Here is a 21,776-nt window from a genome sequence, read left to right as displayed (position 1 = left end):
AAGCCAGGGGCAATTTCTGAGCGCTTAGCCAGGAGTAACCCCCGAGCATCAAATGGGTATGGCCCATAAAAAAAATAAAAAATAAAAAATAAAGGAAATAAAATTTGTATTTTGTATTAAAGGTCAACAATTAGTCTTAATTTGTCGGCAAAGTTATGCATCAATAAAGTGCCAGGCAAATTGTGAAATCATTTTGCAAATAGCACATGTGCAAAATATCTGCATTTTCCAGGAGCCTGTTATTTTCTGGGTCTCATGGAAGTCTGTGTAGTTTGTAGAGAAGCACTAGCATCTGTGGCATCTGTTTGCAGGAGGGAAACTTTGGCTTTCGAGATGACGAATTTAAGGATCCATGATGGGGCGGAGGTTATGTGGCAAGTAACTCAACTCCAGTGAGAAATGTGTAAAACTCCTCTTCAACCACACCCAGGTTATGCACCCAAATTCCCAGACAATTTTATATTATTTTCAATAAAGTCTGTCCTCAATGAAAACCATACAACTGTATCACTGGAAACATATTTTTGCCTTTGATTGGGGAGTCAACAGTGAGCTACTAGATAGAAAGACTTGGGTGTGTATTATCACCCCATTGCTGTATATTCCAATATGTTTACCTAGAAATGGGAAGATCTCCCTGAAGACATCACAAGGACAGAGCATACAGATGCGAACTGACTAAACTCTCTGGGATTCTGGAAACACATGTTGGCAGATCCTACAGTTAATTTGTTAACACTTAAGAAGTTCACTTCTTTTAAGATAAGTTTTATGTATTATTGCTATCAAAATATCAATGATTACTATAGTCAGGAATAAGATGAATTCTTTTGTAATTGCTGCATTCTATGAGACCATGTTTTATAATTTTTAATAAATTCTTTAAGAACTGTGGTTACAAATTGTTCATAGTTGAGTTTCAGTCATAGAATGTATGGGGCATTGGTAGTGGGCATGTTGCACTGGTGAAGATGGGTGTTCTTTATATGACTGAAACCCAACTACAAACATGTTTGTAACCATGGTGCTTAAATAAAGATATTATTTAAAAAATAAATAAACAATTAAAAAAGAATGTACACAACCCTTCACCAGTGTACTTTTTTCAGCAGCAATGTCCTGGGTTCCCCTCCATTCCACCCCCAAACCACCTGTCTCTGGGGCAGGCATTTTGCTTCCTTCTCTCTTTCTCGCTCTCTTTTTTTTTTTTGATGCTGTGGTTTGAACTGTTGATAGTTAAAGGGTACCATGCACGTCACTTTATTCCCTTTCAAAACCCAGTTCTTGTCCAGAGTGTTAAGTTCCAACTATCATCGTCACAGTGGACCTTACGAACAGTGCTCACTGCTTTTTGTTTCTTACCATGTACTGATCATCTTGTCCCTCATCATCACTATTGTCTCTAGATATTATTACCATGCTGCCTTTTATTTTTCTTATTCCACAAATGAGACCATATTTTAAAGTTTTAGTTTCTTTTTTAAAAGTTTCTCAGAGAGCAGGACTCAAATTCTTTTTGCAAATTCGCTGTTACTTATTATGTTTCTCTATAAGAAAGGCACTCTGATGTTCTTGGAATCATCATATTCAGGTTGTAAACAGATTTGAGTGCTCTATTAGTGAAAGTACAGCTCCAATTCTAATAGCAGTGGAATAAGCAGTCTTATTTTAAGGGCTCCTTCTTGGCTTTTCCAAACCATCCTCAGAATCTCAGGTCTAATTTGATCAGCATATGTTAGAACATGCTGTGCTCACTAAGGAAAGATGGGAGGCAGCACTTGACTTTGTGTTTTTGATCTGCCCTAAGACAAGTCTAGCTAGAACTAAGGTTGCAATATAAGTCTCTTCATCCTGTGTTAATATAGAAATGACTTGTTTGTGTGAATAAAGTTCTGGCAATCTCATTTCAGCCCAGGAAATGTTAGAAATTGCAAACCCATCCTATGCTACCTGCTGTGTCCAGGTGTGTCTTTCCTCTTCCTGCAGAATATGAAGGAAAGGGATACTCTAGAGTCTGGACTTAAGATTCAGTTTTGAAAAGTTAACCTTTTTAAAAAGAGTGAAATATTTAAACTCTAAACTCGGCTTGACTTAAACTATGTAGCAAATCTGACCTAGAAGGCAAAAATTCTTAATTCATGTCTCTATACCTATACAACAGATTTATATGTTATTCTAAAACAAATGTCAAATATAAACCTAATTTAAGCTGAATAAAATATCTTTAAAATTACTTTAATTTCCTAAATTGGGGAGTAGGGCCTAAACTTTTTTGGTTATAGTTCTTTTTTATTAATTTTTATTTTTAATTATGAGAACAAAGATGCAAAGAAAGGACAAGGTAAAGTTACACTGGAAGGACAATCACCCATAAACAGAATTCTCAGTAGTCCTATTGCTGATATCTTAACTTTGAACTGTCAGCCAAAGAACATTAAGAAAAATAAAACAGAGCCTATGTACAATTGCTTTGTCCCTCAAGTCCCCAGACAATAGTACATAATATTTCTTAGCAGCACACAAAGTAATCTAAAGACATAACACTTATGTAACTCCTTAAACATTGAAGGCAAAGTACTTTTTTACATTTCCATGCAGATGCATATTAGTTTAACTCAACCTCAAAAGTTTAAGTGGTTTGTTTCTCTTAAGGATTAGAGTCATAGGAGCACAGTAAAAACGGTGTTAGAGTGGCAATTATTGTTTGCATAGGCACACCAAAACATGAGGGACATGGAACGGAAAAGCTTTGGCCTAAATACAAGGAGACCCTACCCCTAAAGTTTCCTGGCATAAGACCAACTCTAGGCTCCAGGAAAACTAGTTTTTCCAATCCAGGTCATTGTCTGTAGTGCCAATACACTTTTATTTTTCACACAGTCTCTATTGTTGGTATCATGTTTCTGTATTAAAGATCCTGGAATCTGCATTTCCTATATTGCAGTCAGGATGGTGCAGAGTGTCCTTTCGTTTCACCTCACAATTAAAGGGCAATGCAGAGAACCCTGTCCTGTAAGCAGGTCGTTGTTGTTGTCAAGTCTTCTTAGTGTTAAGGGAAGGCTCTTTTGAGCAGGTCGATGTCAGAGCCATGGTAGTGTCTTCCTGGTAGAGGATTGCTTCCAGGTGTTGTTATAAAAAACCTTGGATGTTTCATAGATACCTTCCCTGGTTCAGGGGTGAATGGAGGATGCCCATTCTTCTGAGGCCTGTGCCAGGTCATTATATCAATGTTCAGGGTGTAAGGCCCCAATGCACTACGAGATTTGTGTGTTCCGATCTCTAATAGATAAGAACTTATTTGATTGTATAGTATTATCCCATTTTAATGTAGCTATGCAAACAAGGAACAATGCCACGTGACGTTGTCAGCTCATATGGGGATCATAAGAACAAGTCCAACAATCCCCATGACATGGTTCAATCATAAGCATTAAACTGAGGGACTCTTCCACCAAAATTCCTTATTGAACAGCTCACAAAGAGAAGACAAGATAAACAGTGGATAGAATCGTCACGGTAAAAGAATATTTAGAAAGAGTTATAGCTGTTAAAGAAAATACACAAGGACAGAATCTGTTGGAGAAGGAGGTCAGTCTTGGTGCCTAATAAATTAAAGAATTGAGGGTAAACAGGGTTAATTAAGGGGAAGATAACGAATCCAGATTGGGATATGAGGGAGTAGAAGGGGCTCTGTGTGGAGGAGGGAAAATATATCAGAGGAGTTATATACATTGTATAGATGAATTGTTTATGGTCAGGCGTGGCAGTCAGAGAGGACCACTGTATAGGAAGTCACCTCTACATATACACTATTTTAGAGACCTATTTGAATATTATCCAGCAAATCTAGGGAATTCCTTTTTTTTTTCCTACAACAGTCGAGAATTAAGAATATTTTTGGGTGCTGTTACAAAGTATTTATGTCGCGCAGGCACTTGCGCCCATGCGCTTTTAAAAATGAATAATAGTAAGAAGAGAAATCCTGAATGGGATCTTAGTCCCCTGGACTAAGTGGTCAGCCCGGGGGGGCTATGGCTAGCTGTCCTGCCCAGAGCCCCCAACATACCAGCTGAAGAGACACAAAAGAACTGGCATGTGGAGTCTTTCGGGTGCAGACCTGCCTCTGTAGTTTGTGGATGCATAGGGAGGAATTTCTCTCCCTCCCCACCGCCCAGGGCCCAATTAACCAGGCGTGACCCTGAAGACCCGCCTGGCATGGGGGGGATCTCAGTCCCTTGGACTAAGTGGTCAGCCCAGGGGTAGGGCCTAAATTTTAATGAAGGGAGTCATATAGGTATTTATAAAAACAATCGATGACAAAAATTGCTTCAGAAACTATATGTATGGTTTATATTTTTGGTAATAGTAAAAATGAAGTAAAACTAATTTAACATGGCTGAAGAGTGATCTTATGAACTCACTTTGCTTAGGATAAAAAGAAAGTTCAAGATAATTAAGTAGTGATGAATTTCTAGGGGACAAACACTTGGAAAAGACTAGGGAAAACACAGTTACATGCTAGTTCCTATGTTGCTATGACTGAGCTGTGTCAAGAAAGCTGAATTTCCTCATCTTTCATATACATAAATGTAAGATGCATAAAGAAGCCATTTAAGTTATTTGACCTTTGCTTTTTTGAAAATTATCTGAGAACATTATCAAATATGAACCACCAATGAGTCTAGAACTGTGCGCTAAAGAAAGCAGAGTTTAAAGTTCTAAATATGGAATGTTCCCAGGAGTAGTTAAAGCTTCCTACCAACAACTTTAATCCCTAAAGCCAACAGTGTATGGTTGCTTGGGCCCAGCAGTGCTGGGGATCATCAGATTAATCCTGGTGATGCTTGGGGGACCATTTGTTCAGTGCCATGGATCCAACATGGGGACTTCACACTATACTGCCCTTGACTTTGCTCTTCGTAAAGAACTCAAAGTCCTGAGCTATGTGATGATAAATGACTGCACTGGTTTTTTAAAATATGTTTCAAAAATCTAAACATTACCTATTCTGAAAGGTACTTATTGGCATGGCATTTTGTCAATTCCATAGTATAAATGCAACCAAATTTTGTTTATTATCATATTAAATGTGAAATGGTAACATATGAGGACATGAAACATGAAAGCTAAGGCCCATTATAATAGTTAAAAAGGCCATAAAATATTGTAAGTACCCACCATACGATGGTACAGATGGGCATATGGAATAACCCCAGACTGGAGACCAGCATGGAAGGTTTTCTGGAAGAGAAGTCACTTTTGACATTGTATACATGTGAACAGGAATCCTGACAGTGTAGTAATAAAGGAAAGTAATCTGGGCAGTAAAAAAATATGTTTGCAGAGGAGCAGTCAAGTGGGGACGTGATTGACAACACAGTGTATGTATTCCTATTATTTCCATTTACACCTTGATAATAGATGGTTAGTGTAGACATAATTCACAATACTAAAGCCAAATGTTTTTAGTCACCTATTCTGATACAGCTTCCTACTTTGGTTGAATGAAATAAACGAAACCAAATCTGTTTCGAATAGCATTCCATATTTAGTTCTAGAAATATTCTGCTGTTAGATGAGAAAGAAGTAATTTTGGGGGTACTAGGGGTCACACCTGACAATGCTCAGGGGATTATTCCTGGCAATACTCAGGGGATAATAGATAAAGTTGGGTATTGAACCTAGGTTTGAGGCATGCAAGGCAAACACCTTACCTGCAGTATTATTACTTTGCCTCCTGGGAAGGTTTTTTTTTTTTTTTTAAAGCACAGGATTACATAGGAAGTTGTACAAATACTCTGTTAACCATTTAGTTAATGAATTTCATTTCAGTTGTTTGCCAGTGTCCAGAGAGACAGTCTAGTACAGAGGGCACTTGTCTTGCATGCAGGTTTAATCCCCAGTATACCATATTGCCCTAGAGCACCTCCAAAATAATTCCTGGGCTCAGAGCCAGGAGTAATCCTTGAGCATTTCTAGGTGTGCCCCCAAACCAACACACATACACACACAGAACAAAATCCTCCAAACAATTCGCTTGCCCTGACTTTCTATTCTAATGAAAACAACATTCAAGTTTTATTGAGTACGACATACCGACTGTTAGGACTGGGGGACGCATTGCTTTCTTAGCTGTATTCTGCTCTTCTTTCTTACTGCTCCACCCCCATCTCACATTTTAAAGCTTGTATTTGCTGCAAAATCTTTGGAATGTGAGTCCAGACACAGCGGTGTTAAAAAGAGTACAATGCCAGTACATCTGGGGATCCTTAGTGATGAATGAGAGCCAAGGGAAGCAGCAGGAGAAACTCAGAGGTGCACACTGTGAAATGTGCCAATGGGATAGAGGAGAAGTGACATAAGCTCAGAGACATGATTCCATTTTTTTCATCTAGTAACAAATCATCTGACCTCTCTTGCACTATTGGGAATGTTCTGGTCACCACACCAAAGCAGATGTACTGGGTTGAGGGTGGTGTGGGGGACCAACGTCTTCAATGTGTTTTTCTTGGGATTACTAACACATTGAGTATGTCATCACAAGATGAACCATATTTCTGATACTGATATTTGAACACTAGGGTCACACAAACTAAGTGATCTATCATCTGGCTCATAATTTTCTGCATTTCCCATCCTTTGGAGAAGCATTTAAGTATAAATTTTAGATAGTAGATTATAAACCAATGAGTGATGTTTTTCTCTGTGCCATGTTCTATAGACATTAATTTCCTTTGCACTTGAATACTGACCTTTCTTCTTTCACTCAACAGAAATTTAATTAGCTTATGGGGGTAGGATACTGAAAAAGAATGTATGTATTGATAGATTTTATTTTAAATTTATTTTAATAAACAACATGTGGCCATATTATTGCTATCATCAGACACTAAAAGTACTATCCAACTTAAAACTTTTCAACAAAGTCATCTTGTAAATATCTGAAATAAGTGACTAGTGGTTGTGTCATCTCATCTGTCTACATCTCAGGTAACTAATCCACCCAGATGTTTTCACACTATCATTATTTTAGACACTTTGAGGCAGGTTCAAACTCTCTTGTGGTTTGTCTTGATATTTGGAATCCAGAAATGACATGAGAACTCTTCCAGGAGTGTTATTTGCATTAAGTGCAATGTGATATCTGCTGATCCTTATTAACTGAACATTCCAGATAAACACAGATGGAACACAGGCATTGACAGCAGAAAGCTTTGCCTGTTTTACAGGTGAGTTAGAAAATACCAGCTGGGATATCTAAGGAAGGGATCAAGCTGGTAAATAGGGATGATTCCATGATGCCTAGCTCTTAGTCACAAGATGTCTTTCTCCTTTCTCCTCCTGCACATATAATTGGCACCTGAGGCCTTCTGCATCTCAATAGTGTAGAATATCATGCTGAATTATAAGGTCTTCACACACTTAAAATTTTTCTCCAGATGATAGAGCCAGCAATAGAACAACAGGCACAGCTCTATTAAAACTGAGCCATCTCCCATCCTTTTTCAACAAAAGTTTTTATAGTAATTTTGATCTTTCTGGCTGTCATTTGAGTTGGCGTATTGTTCCCACTCTTCATGTAATGACTTGGGACTGACTTCATTAATCTTTGTTATTGCATTAAACACATTTGGAGGGAGGAAAATATCACCTGATATTTTAAGAGCTTTATAATTTCAAGGTAACATTTTCTATCTCAAGAAATATTTACACAATCAAAGTTTTGCTTATTTTGGTTCTTGAGCATAAAAGAAATGATGTTTGAGTAAAAATTATTCAGAAACATTCAAAATTCCTAATAATCATAAACAAAAAGTTCTATCCAAAGTATGTTGTTTCCAAATCTTTTGGGATGTTGCTGTTTGGATTTTAAATGGAATTTTTATTGGAAGAGAAAATCTGATGTTATATAAAGACTAAGAAACTATTAACAAAGCATCTTATCTCTTTATCTTGCTTGATATGGAAGATGAAGAGACCTTGTATACTAAAGATCCACAGGATACAAGATGCAAAAAAGTGAAAATATTCTCTCTGCCAATAAGCCATAATGCTATGTTATACTATGCTACATATAATATAATAGTATAGTATACACAATACTGCTCGAAGGTATGAAACTATCCAGTCATGAGTGTGTTGACAGTTCTGAGTCTATGCTATATTTCTACTAAGTTTAATGGTGCATTTGTCATGTGTTATTTTAACTTCTAAAATAGTTTTAGACAGTCACAACCCCTTAGCTAACTGACTAAGAAGTGATGATGAACCTTTATGGAAACATTATTATAGCCAGTGACTCTCCTGCTTAGACTCTAGTTGTCAAGAACCAAGTTCTTACCATGCTCCCCATCTCATGTAGAGAAAGTGCCTAAAACAAGAGCATTGAATCTCTGCCACAGTTTGCTGACTTAATCATGGTCCCAGAAAAATATTAAGAACACAGTTCCATAGAACACCTCCAATCCTATAGAACTTGACTTTCTGAAACTTCATAATAAGTGATATTCTTTCAAGAAGAGTGACTTTAGGGACTCTTTCTGACTCTGTATTCAGGATTGGATTCAAACTAGAGACAGTGAATACAAGGCAAGCACTTTAACTCTTGGAATCTCTTTGTGGCCCTGAAGAAGATATTTTTTAAAAAATCCTATGGGACTTTTTGCTGTGGACACCTCACGCAATGATACTCTCAGGGCCTCACAGATGCTCGTCACAGTCCAGACCTGCCTGCACTGTGCTTTTTTTCCTAAGTTTTAAAGTTAAAAAAGCAGGGAAACAATATTAAATGTAGGAATTATATTCATTTCTCAAAGAAGAAACTGAGACTCAGTTGTGTAATTTGTGAATAAATTGTGAAGGCATAATTCAAGTTGCTGTTTAAGCCCAAAATTCTTCCTACAGATTTCCTTTTAGAAAGTCATGAGCCCTGGCAAATGTATAAGGCTACATTTAAGATTTCATATAATAGAATTCAGTCCCAGTTTGGGGAACTCTGAAAACTTGTGTGGTTTCTTCCTCTGTTTTGGTTGGGCCAATACTGCATAACCTAGCACAGAATGACACAGGACTTTAGAATTACAGCCTGTGACAAAAAAGTGTTTAGAACATTCTGTAAAGTCACTTCCCGGGTGAAAATAAAATTGGGAAGTGTTTTATCCTATATCTTCCAAAGAAGAAAAAATTGGGTCAAAAGCAAAGCAAAAATAATTTCCAGGTAAATGCTTTGGTTTGGAATTACTAGGTACTCAGACCATCTGGGGTTATTTCTTCCCATGTTCACCCATTATCAATAGAAGTATAAGTTACAGTTGAAAATGTGGTTATGTTCCAATAGAAAATTTCCTTGAATCTCTTTTCTGCTAAATGACATATGGAGGAGAGGTCACACAATTCAGCTGTTGAAAAGTCAGTCTTAATTTCATAGAATCATTGTTTCTTAGGATTTGAATGAAGCTTCCTGAATACACTGAGAAAATTAGTAGACCCGCCTCTCAGGAATCCATCAGCCCTAGCTGATCAATCAGACAGTGTTCGTAGAAATTTACTCAGTTATAAACTTGCATGTCCCAAACTAAATGTCTCACAATCTAAACTTTAAAATAAGAATGCTTTCCAAAGTGTGAACAACATAAATTATTTTCAGGGATGTCATTTTAAGATCCTCTACTTCCTTTTCTTTGTTTTTATTTTTTTTTAACATTGTGCTAAAATATGCTTATTTTTATGCCATTTCACAGGGATGAGGAAGAGGCAAGACCATTATGCATTCCAAATCTTGATATCTAATGCATTAGTCAGAAATACAAAAAGCTCTCTTAGAAGACAGACTAAAAGATTTTGGACAATTCACTCTGAGCTAAAGATAGCTTTAATGGCCAATCAGGCACCCTAGCTATAAAAAATGGTGTATATTTTCTTGTCTTGCCATGATGTCTTTAAAAGTAAAACTTGGCTCAACTAGAAAGTTAGGATACAGAACTTCCAAAGGGTGTTTCTACCTTTTAAAAATTTACCTATTATTTTTTTAGATTATCTCTATTTTTCAAGAACAAAATAATCCTAGAAATATTTTTATTAATTTTAGGATAACTGAACAAAAAGTTATTTTAATGAGTCATGTGAAATTTGCAAAATGCAAAACATACTAAAAAGATAAAGCTTGTGATGAAAATATGTCAAATTGTGAAATAAATGTTTTCTAAATTATTTTGAGAGCCAGAGGAAAATATTTATACATTGCTAAACTACTTGTGTCTGTATCATAGCTGTTGTTTAATAAACAAATGCTAAATAATTACTATATTCTGAATGAAGACCCAAACATTTGCCTAAATGAATTCATGGGGGTATTCAGAGCATCATAAAAGTACCTGAAGTTTTCCCCTCAAATTTTATCTTGTCCTCCTGGATTGAACACAAATCTATGCATCCTCAAAGATGTATCTAGTCTGTTCTTACCCCCGGAGAGAGCAAAAGACAAAGAGAAAGATCAAGCTTCAGGGGCTCGGGATTGCAGCACCCAATGTGCTTTCCTCAGAGGGAGCCTCTGGGTCTGCTTCACCCACAGACGTAATTTTGGTATGAGAATCTGAAATGAGTACTTCAGAGGGTGGCATACCTGAGCTAGTCACCAAAATCTAGCTCAATCATGTGTAAATGAATCCTTTATCTGTTGTGATTTGTTTTTCCCAATGCCACTGCCAACCTTCTGCAGTGCTCAATAAGACTCAAGTCCTTTGCTGCTACTTCCTTTAAGGTTCCAACTGTTTCTTTTTCCCACAGCTAAATTCCCCTCCTTCTTCCCTGCAGTCGTTTGTCTGTCTGCCTGGCTCATAGTCCTGGCTCCAGAAAACTTCTGCGTTCGTTACAAACAGTGCTTGAGGGGACAAAGGATTGTCCCCACGAAAACAAAACTAGGCCTGTCTTGCAAGAATCTGGATGGGTGGCCATCCCACATGAACACTTGTGATGTTTCCTTCTTTGGAACGCCCCTCCCTCCCAATCATTGAACAGTGGCACTGTTTGCAGAAATCGGGAGCCCAAGGAAAACTTTAGTTGTGGCCAAAGTTCTCTGAAAAGTGATTTCTGCAAAACCTGGCACACTTTTTCTTTCATTCTTCTTAGGGACCAGATTACTTCCTTGTTATTGTATTTTCAAAATGAGCAAAAATTGAATAATAAGAATAAAATTAATCCTGATTCTAAAGAGAAAAGGAATATAGGCTTGTATTCCCATAATTTTGAATGTAATTGGGGGTGACAATTAGTTTAAATAGAAAGTAGTAAAATTTCATTTTGACTAGGCAGCAATTTAATTCTCATATTGGCATGGTAGACTTTTGCTGATAAGTCCAATTACATTGAGTTTAAGTGGATATAAAATCATTGTCAAGAGACAGATTCAGAAGACAGAGCCACTCTAGCATGGCTCTTGCCAACAGTATGTCTTTCACATAGTTGCCCCAGGAGAAAGAGAAGTGGCCAATGGATGATTCTTCTTTCTAAACAGAGAACTATTCACACATTTATCACAGTTTCTTCCTCTGAGTCTTGAGAACAGTGATCTGAACCTCAGCTCCTCAGCCACACAACACCAAGGTCATACTTGAAATAATTATTCCCCCTCTCTTGACTCCTTACTAAGCTTTCAAATTAGAACAGTGGAAGAGAGTTTTTAAAAATCCTTTATCCTAAAAAAAGAATTGTCCGTTTCTGATACTTTATTTTCAAGCTGTGTCCAATGTGTTCATGGGTTTTTAAAAATTCATGCCATGGTTGTAATGACAACTAGCACTCCTTTTTATGGAAACAGCTCTATTTTTAGGCTACAAAGGGGGTTGGGGCAAAATGTCTGGGTTTTGCCTAATGGTGAATATCCCTCAGACATTCTTGAGTTTCTTACTCAGTATCTGCTCTGAGTAGGTGTCTTGAATGAATTCCTCCCTGACTGAACGAAACCATGCTCTGAGTCCACAGATACCAGGGAAGCACAAGGCTGTTTCTGTTCAAAGAAAATAAACTAGGGGACTGAGACTCAATTTTTGTTTGTCACAAAACCAATTTCAAGTGGCACCCAGAGTCTTTGGAAGCCAAAGAAAATAGAGAACAAAGATTTTTCTCTGGCAGATCATTTTTGTTTGCTGTAATCAGGGCTTATTCCTGGCTCTGTGCTCAGGTATCACTCCTAGCATAGGAACAAATGCAGTGCTAGAGGTGGACCCAGCATTGGATGCATACAAGGGAAGTGCCGAACCCACTGTACTAGCTCTCTGTTTCCTGGAAGAGTCTCTGAATGGCACTTTTCAGCACCCCCCCTCCTTAGTGGCCTAACAGAAACCACCACCTCATCCTCAGGACCAGTAGGCCCATTGTCAGCATATATGATTTTCTCCCTCTCCCAGACACACTCAAGGGACTAATGGGGTGCGGGGTAACCCTTAAATTTGGGATGAAGTCATGACTAACTCTACTGAATAATAATGCAATTAACTGAAAAGATGAGAATGACTATCCATGAGTAATATATGTATTTTTCTCATGTTTTATATTGTCTGCCTAATAACCATGCTTAGAGAAACTTCCTAGATCAGCAGATTTCTGCTGGGGGACACTCAATAGCTGTCAAGGCATACAAAAAACATTATTGGTTTTCCCTAAAAGCTGTTTTTCACATCCTTTTTATTAAAAAGGACATATGTACAAGCGAATTATTGAATCCAGGAGTTTCATAAGCAAGCTCTGTGTTCAAATCTTGCTTTTCAACCCTTAAAACTTATTTTTCAAGTATCAACGAGTTCCTCTTAATATTTATGTGCTGGCATTGCAGTCTAAGTCAAAGTTCACATTAACGTTAATCTGACATTCAATAACATTCTGCATTCCTTTCTTCCTATTATTTCTCATTTATGCTAATTAAGATTATCCTATGCTTTAATTTGTCCCCTCTGAAAGTGCACTTTCTTCTGCAGGAGTGGGGATTTAACTGTGCATTTCTGTTATATCATCTGCAACCAAATTTTCCATTTTAAGTATTTTCCATTCAATTATTTCCATTTCCCATCAAATGAAAAAAAGAATGTGACATGTTATTCCACAATTTTCAGCATCAAGGAAATGCTACTTTTAGCAAACAACTTGCTTCCTACCATGTAGACATATTTTTTGTGAAAAGGAAGTAAATACTATTATATATTCAGAATCCCTTGAAAATCTGTGAGCTGTGAATTGCACGTGTTATTTTAGGTGGGACATGTTTATTTCTTTGTAAGAACATGTCCTATTTTAGAGGGAGAAAAAACACTTCAAATGTTTTTCGCAAAACAATTTGATGAAATAATTGTAAATGAATCAGAAACATGTGAATTGTATTTCAATTGAAATCAATGGATTTAAATAGGAAGACAGTTGGGCTGGAGGGAAGAGTGTGGCAAGGCAGGAAGTGAAATTTGTTTTGTTTTCATCAGATTTGTAGCCTTGAAAAATAGTCTAATACTCTGAATTCAATATTATTTAGATTCTCTCTTGGCTTACTGATGGAATTGATGGAGTTCCAAAATGAAAAAAATAAAATGCAAATTTTCCTGACGCTGATTGTATAAGAAAGCCATCAAATATTGACACTGTAAATGTCTTCATAGTCACTTTCGATTTCAAGACATAGTTTTGTATTGACTTCTTTAGAGAACAGTTTATTGTGATTCCAATATTTTTATATAGCACAATTTTGAATATACTATACTTTTCCCATAGAATGAATAAGTTTTCAGGCTCATGGTTCAACTTTGTATTGACTTCCTTTCTCTAACTAAAGATGGTCATATCCAGATAGAAAACACGCAGGGGCTAATGTCTTACCCATATGAAGGTGAGTGAGAGTGAGTGTATGAAAAGTAGAGTGTGTGAAAAGGAGAAAGAGAGTGAAGAAAAGAATACATTTCATCAAGAAAGAATTTAAATCACTAGTTATTAATCATAAATTTTACCCTTTATTTATTACACTTAAAAATCTATTGCTTCTTTAGACTTTTTGTAATTTTCACAATTAAAAAATAATCAGATATTATGGAAAGGGAGAAAATAAAATACTGAAATTAAATAAGCATACACAAAGCTCAAAAGTAAGTCTTCCCTATTAATGTATTTAAAAAACAAGTTTCATGTGTGGTGTTTGTGGGGAGCAGAGTAAGGATATTTTAGATTTACAAATCTCATTTTCTGAAAACAGGGGTATTCTAAATGGTCCAGTAATTTATAAGAGATGAAAATTACAGAACTAGAAAATATGTATATATGACACATCTATTTATCACATATAACAGTGTCTAACTAGCCAGCTGTTCCTATAACTCGATAGCGATTATAGGAAAAAATCTACTGTGTGTATGTGTGTTTGACCTACACCCAGGGCTGCAGTGTGGGGTCCTAAAACTGGCAGAGTGTGTGCCCCTGTCCTCGGAGCCATTCCCTGAGCCCAGAGCATGTGTCAGTCGGGCATCCATGCAGTTACCACACTTTCCTCTGACCGCTCACCCCCACTGCATCATGTTCCCCATCTGCAAATGAGGATACTGTGCCTGGCCCAACATGGATCCTTGTAGCAAAGTTACTGCCTCAAATTCTTAGAAAGTGCTTCTCTTACTTGCTCCTCACAGATAGGAGCAATGAGGAATCTTGTACTGGTGAGATTTGGGTTTGCTTCTAGCTCAATCCCCTCACTCCTTGTTCGATGGATAAAAAAGAGTAGGTAAACTGTTCCATTACGCTCCACATTATTTCATTTAGCTATTTCAATGATCTGATCTGCAAAGGCCCTTCATTATTGCATGGCCTAACTGATAATACAGTCTAATTTAACTGATAAGAGTCTAAATTCTAACTCCAAAGTTGAACTAATGACAACACAGGGGCTGTGCCAACTTCTCTGTCACCATCAACAATCAGTATTTCTCAGACCACCAGGTAAGTACGAGGCTCACAACATGATTCTAGTGGTGTGTCTTTCTTCAACACAGATGTACTGTGACTTATTCTTCATCGGGTTTGGCTACAACATCTGATGTTCTGCTTTTTCTATTTTGTGCCATTCCATGCCAGGCCTACCCTTGCAGCAGTGATAAGGAATGTGAAGTTGGGAGATACTGCCACAGTCCACATCAAGCATCATCATCCTGCATGGTGTGTCGAAGGAAAAAGAAGCGCTGCCATAGAGATGGCATGTGCTGTCCTGGTACTCGCTGCAATAATGGTAAAGAGAAGGGCCTTTGCTTTTCCAATAGGGTGCCTGGTAGCAATGAACTTATTCCTTAGTCAAATTCCCATTAGAAGCTGGCAGCCTGCAAAACTGGCTCATGGCTTAGAAATCTACCCTATTATTTGGAGGCAATTCTTCCTAAATCTTTGTCTCCTAGGATTCATTACCATCTGTATTTAATAATATGCTAATTCCAGAAATGGCTATATTTAAACTGCTAGATATGCTATTCCACCTGGTACTTAGTATAACACTTAATACCAGTGAAAGAGTTTGAGAAACTCCTGCAGTTTGATAGCATCTTAATAAACCTCTGCTCCATGCTCCTGCAAGTTCACTCCCTCTATTGCTCCCTGCAGAGTTGCTTTAAAGGCAAAGCACTGGGACACTCACACATTGAGAACAAACAAAAATTACCATAAGTGGCCAGAACCAGTGAGAAGAGTGAGAAGAGCACTTGCTATTTACCTTGCATTCTGCTGACCTTGGTCCAGTCATTGATATACTGTATGGTACCCCAGACCCCATCAGAAGTTATCCCTGAGCATCACTGGGTATGAAAAAAAATAAAAAAAACATGTACCATCAAACTTTTCATAAACATGACTGCACCCAAAGAAATGAAGTTATAGGATGACAATGAAGCATCGCATAAAACACACTAGGAAACACTAAGTAGTTGAGGATGTCTGAAATATTGCTTGTCTGACTCCTGGGCAGTGGTAGTTCTGTGGACAGGAGGGGACTGACACCATATACCATGGCAGGTGTTGGCAGCAGGGGGGGTATTGTGATACTCCTAACAAAGGTCCCCAGAGACTGTCTGGTGTCTGCTCAGATGGATATAAAATACCAGTCTCAGCAGTTTCACATATATTCACAAGTAAATGAAAGAATGCTGTTATTTATTCCTTTTTACTTTTTGATTTGGGGGCCAAACCTGATGCTGCTCAGGGGCTATTCCTGTCTCCATCCATGTATAGGAACCACTCTTGGTAATGCTTGGAGGACTTTATGGTGTGCTGAGAATGGAACTTAGGGGAGGGTTGGCTGCATGTAAGGCAAGCACCACCTGCTCTTCAGCCCTGAATGAAATTTCTAATCCTATTTTTGCTAAAGTCACTTCTTGTTCTTGAGTATAAGATTGAAATTTGGAGCCTGGGGCAAATTATTCAACACTATCTCAAGAGACTAGGAATAGTAGCTATTTATAGAAGTGAATGCATGAAAACATCTACCTAATTCTCTCCAGGCATCTGTATCCCAGTCACTGAAAGCATCTTAACAGCTCACATCCCAGCTCTGGATGGCACCCGGCACAGAGATCGAAACCATGGTCACTACTCGAACCACGACCTGGGGTGGCAGAACCTAGGAAGACCACATTCTAAGATGTCACACATAAAAGGTAGACTTATCTGTATGTTAGGGTTTATGTTTTAAAGCTATTCTTTCCATAGTTTTTGACTAAAAATACAAGGATAGTGTAATGGCAATATTTGAACTATATTTGTTATTAATTTTGAGGAAACGAAGTTTCTTATAACAAACTATTAGAAAATACATGAGAATTGGCTGGAGAGTCAATGCAGGGCTCAGGAGCCTGTCTTTCATGATGGTGAAATACCATTGTGATCCCTGGCAATGCAGATGGCCCCCAAAGCACAGAAATAGGAATTATTCCTGAGCACTGCCAAGTGGAAGGAAGGAAGGAAGGAAGGAAGGAAGGAAGGAAGGAAGGAAGGAAGGAAGGAAGGAAGGAAGGAAGGAAGGAAGGAAGGAAGGAAGGAAGGAAGGAAGGAAGGAAGGAAGGAAGGAAGGAAGGAAGGAAGGAAGGAAGGGAGGGAGGGAGGGAGGGAGGGAGGGAGGAAGGGAGGGAGGAAGGGAGAGAAGAAAGAAGGGAGAGAAGGAGGGAGGGAGGGAGGGAAGAAGGGAGGGAGGGAAGGAAGGAAGGGAGGGAGGGAGGGAGGGAAGGAAGGGAGGGAGGGAAGAAAGGAAGGGAGGGAGGGAAGGAAGGGAGGGAGGGAGGGAAGGAAGGGAGGGAGGGAAGGAAGGGAGGGAGGGAGGGAGGAAGGGAGAGAAGGAAGAAGGGAGGGAGGGAAGGAAGGGAGGGAGGGAAGGAAGGGGAGGAAGGGAGGGAGGGGATAGAGGGAGGGAAAGAAGGGAGGGAGGAAGGGGAGGGAGGGAAGGAAGGGAGGGAGGGAGGGGAGGGAGGGAAGGAAGGGAGGGAGGGAAGGAAGGGAGGGAGGGAAGGAAGGAAGGAAGGGAGGGAGGGAAGGAAGGGAGGGAAAGAAGGGAGGGAGGGGAGGGAGGGAGGGAAGGAAGGGAGGGAGGGAAGGAAGGGAGGGAGGGAAGGAAGGAAGGAAGAGAGGGAGGGAGGGAAGGAAGGGAGGGAGGGAAGGAAGGGAGGGAGGGAGGGAGGGAAGGAAGGGAGGGAGGGAGGGGAGGGAGGGAAGGAAGGGAGGGAGGGAAGGAAGGAAGAGAGGGAGGGAGGGAAGGAAGGGAGGGAGGGAAGGAAGGGAGGGAGGGGAGGGAGGGAGGGAAGGAAGGGAGGGAGGGAAGGGAGGGAGGGAGGGAGGGGAGGGAGGGAGGAAGAAAGGGAGGGAGGGAAGGGAGGGAGGGAGGGAGGGGAGGGATGGAGGGAAGGAAGGGAGGGAGGGAAGAAAGGGAGGGAAGGAAGGGAGGGAGGGAAGGGAGGGAAGGGAGGGAAGGAAGGGAGGGAGGGAGGGAAGGGAGGGAGGGAAGGAAGGGAGGGAGGGAGGGAAGGAAGGGAGGGAGGGAAGGAAGGGAGGGAGGGAAGGAAGGGAGGGAGGGAGGAAGGAAGGGAGGAAGAGAGGGAGGAATGAAGGAAGGAAGAAGGGAGGGAGGAAGGGAGGAAGGAAAGGAGAGAGGGAGGAAGGGAGAGAGAAAGGAAGGAAGGATAGTAGGGAGGGAGGAAGGGAGGGAGAAAGGAAGGAAGGAAGGAAGGAAGGAAGGAAGGAAGGAAGGAAGGAAGGAAGGAAGGAAGGAAGGAAGGAAGGAGAGGGAGGGAGGGAGGAAGGGAGGAAGGAAGGAAGGAAGGAAGGAAGAAATGAAGGGAGAGAGAGAAGAAGGAAAGGAGGGAGGGAGAGAGACAGGAAAGGAAGAGAAGAAAGGGAGGGAGGAAAGGGAGGGAGGGAAGGGAGAGAGGGGGGAGGAAAGAAGTATTAGCATTTACTTCTGGCTCTTATCATTGGACTCTTGCAATGCTGAGGATCAAACTGGGGTCAGCCATATGCAAAGCAAGTTCCTTATTTCTTTGCTATTTCTCTGGCTCCACAACAAAGACTTTTTTCAGAGACAGTGGCATACTTCTACTTGGATGTTCCTTGAGTAGAACTAGCCTGTGATCAAGAGTTTGACACTAAATTTGAATTTTACAATATATTAATGATTCTGAGAAGTCCAATTATTTGGAAAACTGGTTAATTTTTTAAAATAGTGCTTTTCCCTGTCTTGAATGGTAATGAAGCCATTGATTCACATTTTCATGTCTGCAGATCTAGTGTGTCATCCATCTATTCAGCCTATCTATTCAGTATGGATATTATTAAAACCATGGATTGTGCCAGAAATCCATGATACTGAAAGTTCTTCTTCCGTCACTCATTCTTTCCACTCACTAATAGTCTATGATCTTAACTTAATCTTCTATTTCTGTTCCACTGGTTTACCTATCTAATTATTCTACAAATCCTAATTTTATTTTAAAAATAACTGTGTCATAGAGTACAAATTTTATGTAAAAATTTATGTAAAAATGAGGGGGTCAATGCAATAACACAGTGGCTAGGTGATTTGCCTTACATATGGCCAACCTCAGATCATCTCTGGCATTCCACATAGTCCCCTGATCCTGCCAAGGAGTGATTTCTGAGCATAGATCCAGGACTAATCCCTGAGCGCCACTGAGTTCCCCCTCCAAGTGAGGGTGAATCTAACAATGAGGGGTATGATATGGCAGAGGTTGGGAGAGCTCTATGGCACACTAAGGATCAAACACAAGCCCCTGTATATAAAATACATGCTCCCCTACTGACATCTCTCCCATGCCTGTAGTTAATGCCATTTGCTGACAGCAGACTTGAAGTCTTCTGTCAATGAGTCTGAGTTCCATCCTCATTCTGCCATAAGCATAGCAGGTACAGATCACCCTTTACAACAGGGCAGGTGCCCTAGCTGAAGAAACAGATCTATTTGGCCTGCTTTGTAAACAGTGTTTTACTGGAACCCAGACTTGCCCATGTATCTAGGCATTATCTATGCTGCTTTTGTAAAACAACAAAATTGAGGATTTTACACCATTTAGCCTAAAAGGTATAAAATATATACATTGCTTAAATGTTTTTCTAACTGCATTTTATTTCTTTTATGGAAACCATGATGTTGGATGCTTTTAGCTCAGTTAATCCTTTTTATCTGAATCAAATCTCCAGATTTGTGCTTTTCTTATCCACATACTTTAGATGACTTGGGATCTCTTCCTGCCTCCACTTGACTTTGGCTGAGTGACTTGGCTCTGCTGGAGACTAGGAGGCAGAAGAAAAGCCACTGATCTCTCTGCCTCCACTGCTTCTGAACATGCTTCTGACAGAGCCTTATGTATCCTGGGGAGTTCAGCACCTACCAAATGGATGTGCTAAGATTAAATCTAAGATAGTGACTGCTATCTCTGATTTTGAATTTTTTGCTTCTTTGCGTCTGGTTCTTCTGCCAAGAGTGGTACTGGCTTTCTGTTCGTGATGCCTAACCACTGTTTTACTGGCTCCTTTCTGTATATCAAGGTTTTGACACCAAGTATCTTTTATTGGAATATTGGCACATTCACATTTTCTTGGCTAGACATAGAAAGTACCTCAGAATTTTTTTTGAATCAGTATTTTACTTCCAGGAAAGTAGTAGACAGGAATAACTATCTGCTTGCCTGTTAACCGATCTACTTATATTTTTATTTATCTAAAAATGATCAATAATGTGTCAGAAAAGCAAACAATGAGAGATATGAAATTCAGTATTCATCATAGTTGATACTTAGATGTCAAGTAAGTTTAGAAGGAGACCTATCTTGTGTAGCCAAAAGTTGTCATTCTATATGGTACATAATCAAAAGAGCATAAGTAATATATTTGATGCACTTGTGGCAACAATGTGAGCTGTTTTCTCAAGGACCCTGATCTTGTTTCTTGGCTATCGTTTCTGCAGGACACGAAGGCGATCCTTGCCTACGATCGTCAGACTGCATAGAAGGGTTCTGCTGTGCTCGTCATTTCTGGACCAAAATCTGCAAGCCGGTGCTCCTTCAAGGGGAAGTCTGTACCAAACAGCGCAAGAAGGGCTCCCATGGGTTGGAAATTTTCCAGCGATGTGACTGTGCAAAGGGTCTCTCTTGTAAAGTGTGGAAAGATGCCACCTACTCCTCCAAAGCCAGACTCCATGTGTGTCAAAAAATATGAGCACACTTGAGGGAAAGCGTCTCAAGCAGACTGTGAACCCATAAATTGAATGCATTAGAGCATGGTGAAAAATAAGAATTGGATCTCAGCAAAATGAATGAGATGAGGACTGTGATAAGAAGACAGACGAGATGGAGAAAAAAGAGGACTAAGGGATTTGAAAGGTTGACAAATAAGGGGAACCAACATGTTTCTATTATGCACCTATTCTGTAAACAATTCTGTACACAGATGTGAAGATGCAATCACTAATGGGAGAGTACAGAGTCCACATGACAGAACACACACCACACACCCCATTACTAGTGGAGAGCTTAGGCTGAACTAGTTCCTGCAGATTAGTTACTTTTTATAAAATTAGCCAAAAAGCCATATTACTGTTTTATAATTTAGCTTAATTAAAATATTGGTTGCATATAGAAGACTTTAAAACACAAAAACTCTAAAACACAAGGAGCTGTTACACAGGAAATTAATTTGGACACAATTTCTATTTCTCAATAAAAAGGAGAAAAAAACGCAGTCAATTTTCTAGATGATTTCAAAATATTTGCAGGTCTTTTGTCAAGGCCTATATAAATAAACTTGTTTTTTCTTAAACTGTTTATTTACATGTCTTAGTTTTTATATTTAATTTATAATGTCCTATAATAAGTATCAGTATAGTATTATAAGATTAAAAACTTGGTCCATTTAGACACTTAAATTTACACTGTCTCTTATTTGTGATTTCTTCCTTTAATACACATGATTTTATAATCTGTGCTTGCTGATTATGAATAGCATAGAGATTTTTCACTGATCAAAAGTTTTTACAAAGTCCAAAATAAATAGAAATACAACCAATACTAATAAGATAAATTATGTTTGAGGATTTGGCAATTCCTCAGTTTAGTTGCAGTAAAATGGTAAAGAAGCCTAATATTTATCTACTTTGAAAAAAACAGATAAAGGTTGTTGACAGTCATTTGAGTTATAGCTGTCCTGCAGTTTGTCAAGTATGCAAGTGCAGTTAATATGCAGACAGTGTGTCTGAAGAACAACTAACTCTT

General features: G+C 39.1%; 1 protein-coding gene across 1 annotated transcript in view; it reads left to right on the top strand.

The window, feature by feature from the left end:
- The window catches only part of DKK2 (dickkopf WNT signaling pathway inhibitor 2), a 98,031-nt gene extending 76,820 nt beyond the window's left edge, over positions 1-21,211 (top strand). Inside the window, exons 2-4 of the mRNA XM_049786955.1 lie at positions 15,097-15,247; positions 16,506-16,661; positions 20,474-21,211. Coding sequence (XP_049642912.1) covers positions 15,097-15,247; positions 16,506-16,661; positions 20,474-20,724 — 558 coding nt within the window. The 3' untranslated portion in view covers positions 20,725-21,211. The remainder of the gene's footprint in view (positions 1-15,096; positions 15,248-16,505; positions 16,662-20,473) is intronic.
- Positions 21,212-21,776: the final 565 nt, after the last annotated feature.

Source organism: Suncus etruscus, chromosome 14 (assembly GCF_024139225.1).
Source record: "Suncus etruscus isolate mSunEtr1 chromosome 14, mSunEtr1.pri.cur, whole genome shotgun sequence".
NCBI classification, from domain to species: Eukaryota; Metazoa; Chordata; class Mammalia; order Eulipotyphla; family Soricidae; genus Suncus; species Suncus etruscus.
This window is presented reverse-complemented; position numbering and strand designations above follow the sequence as displayed.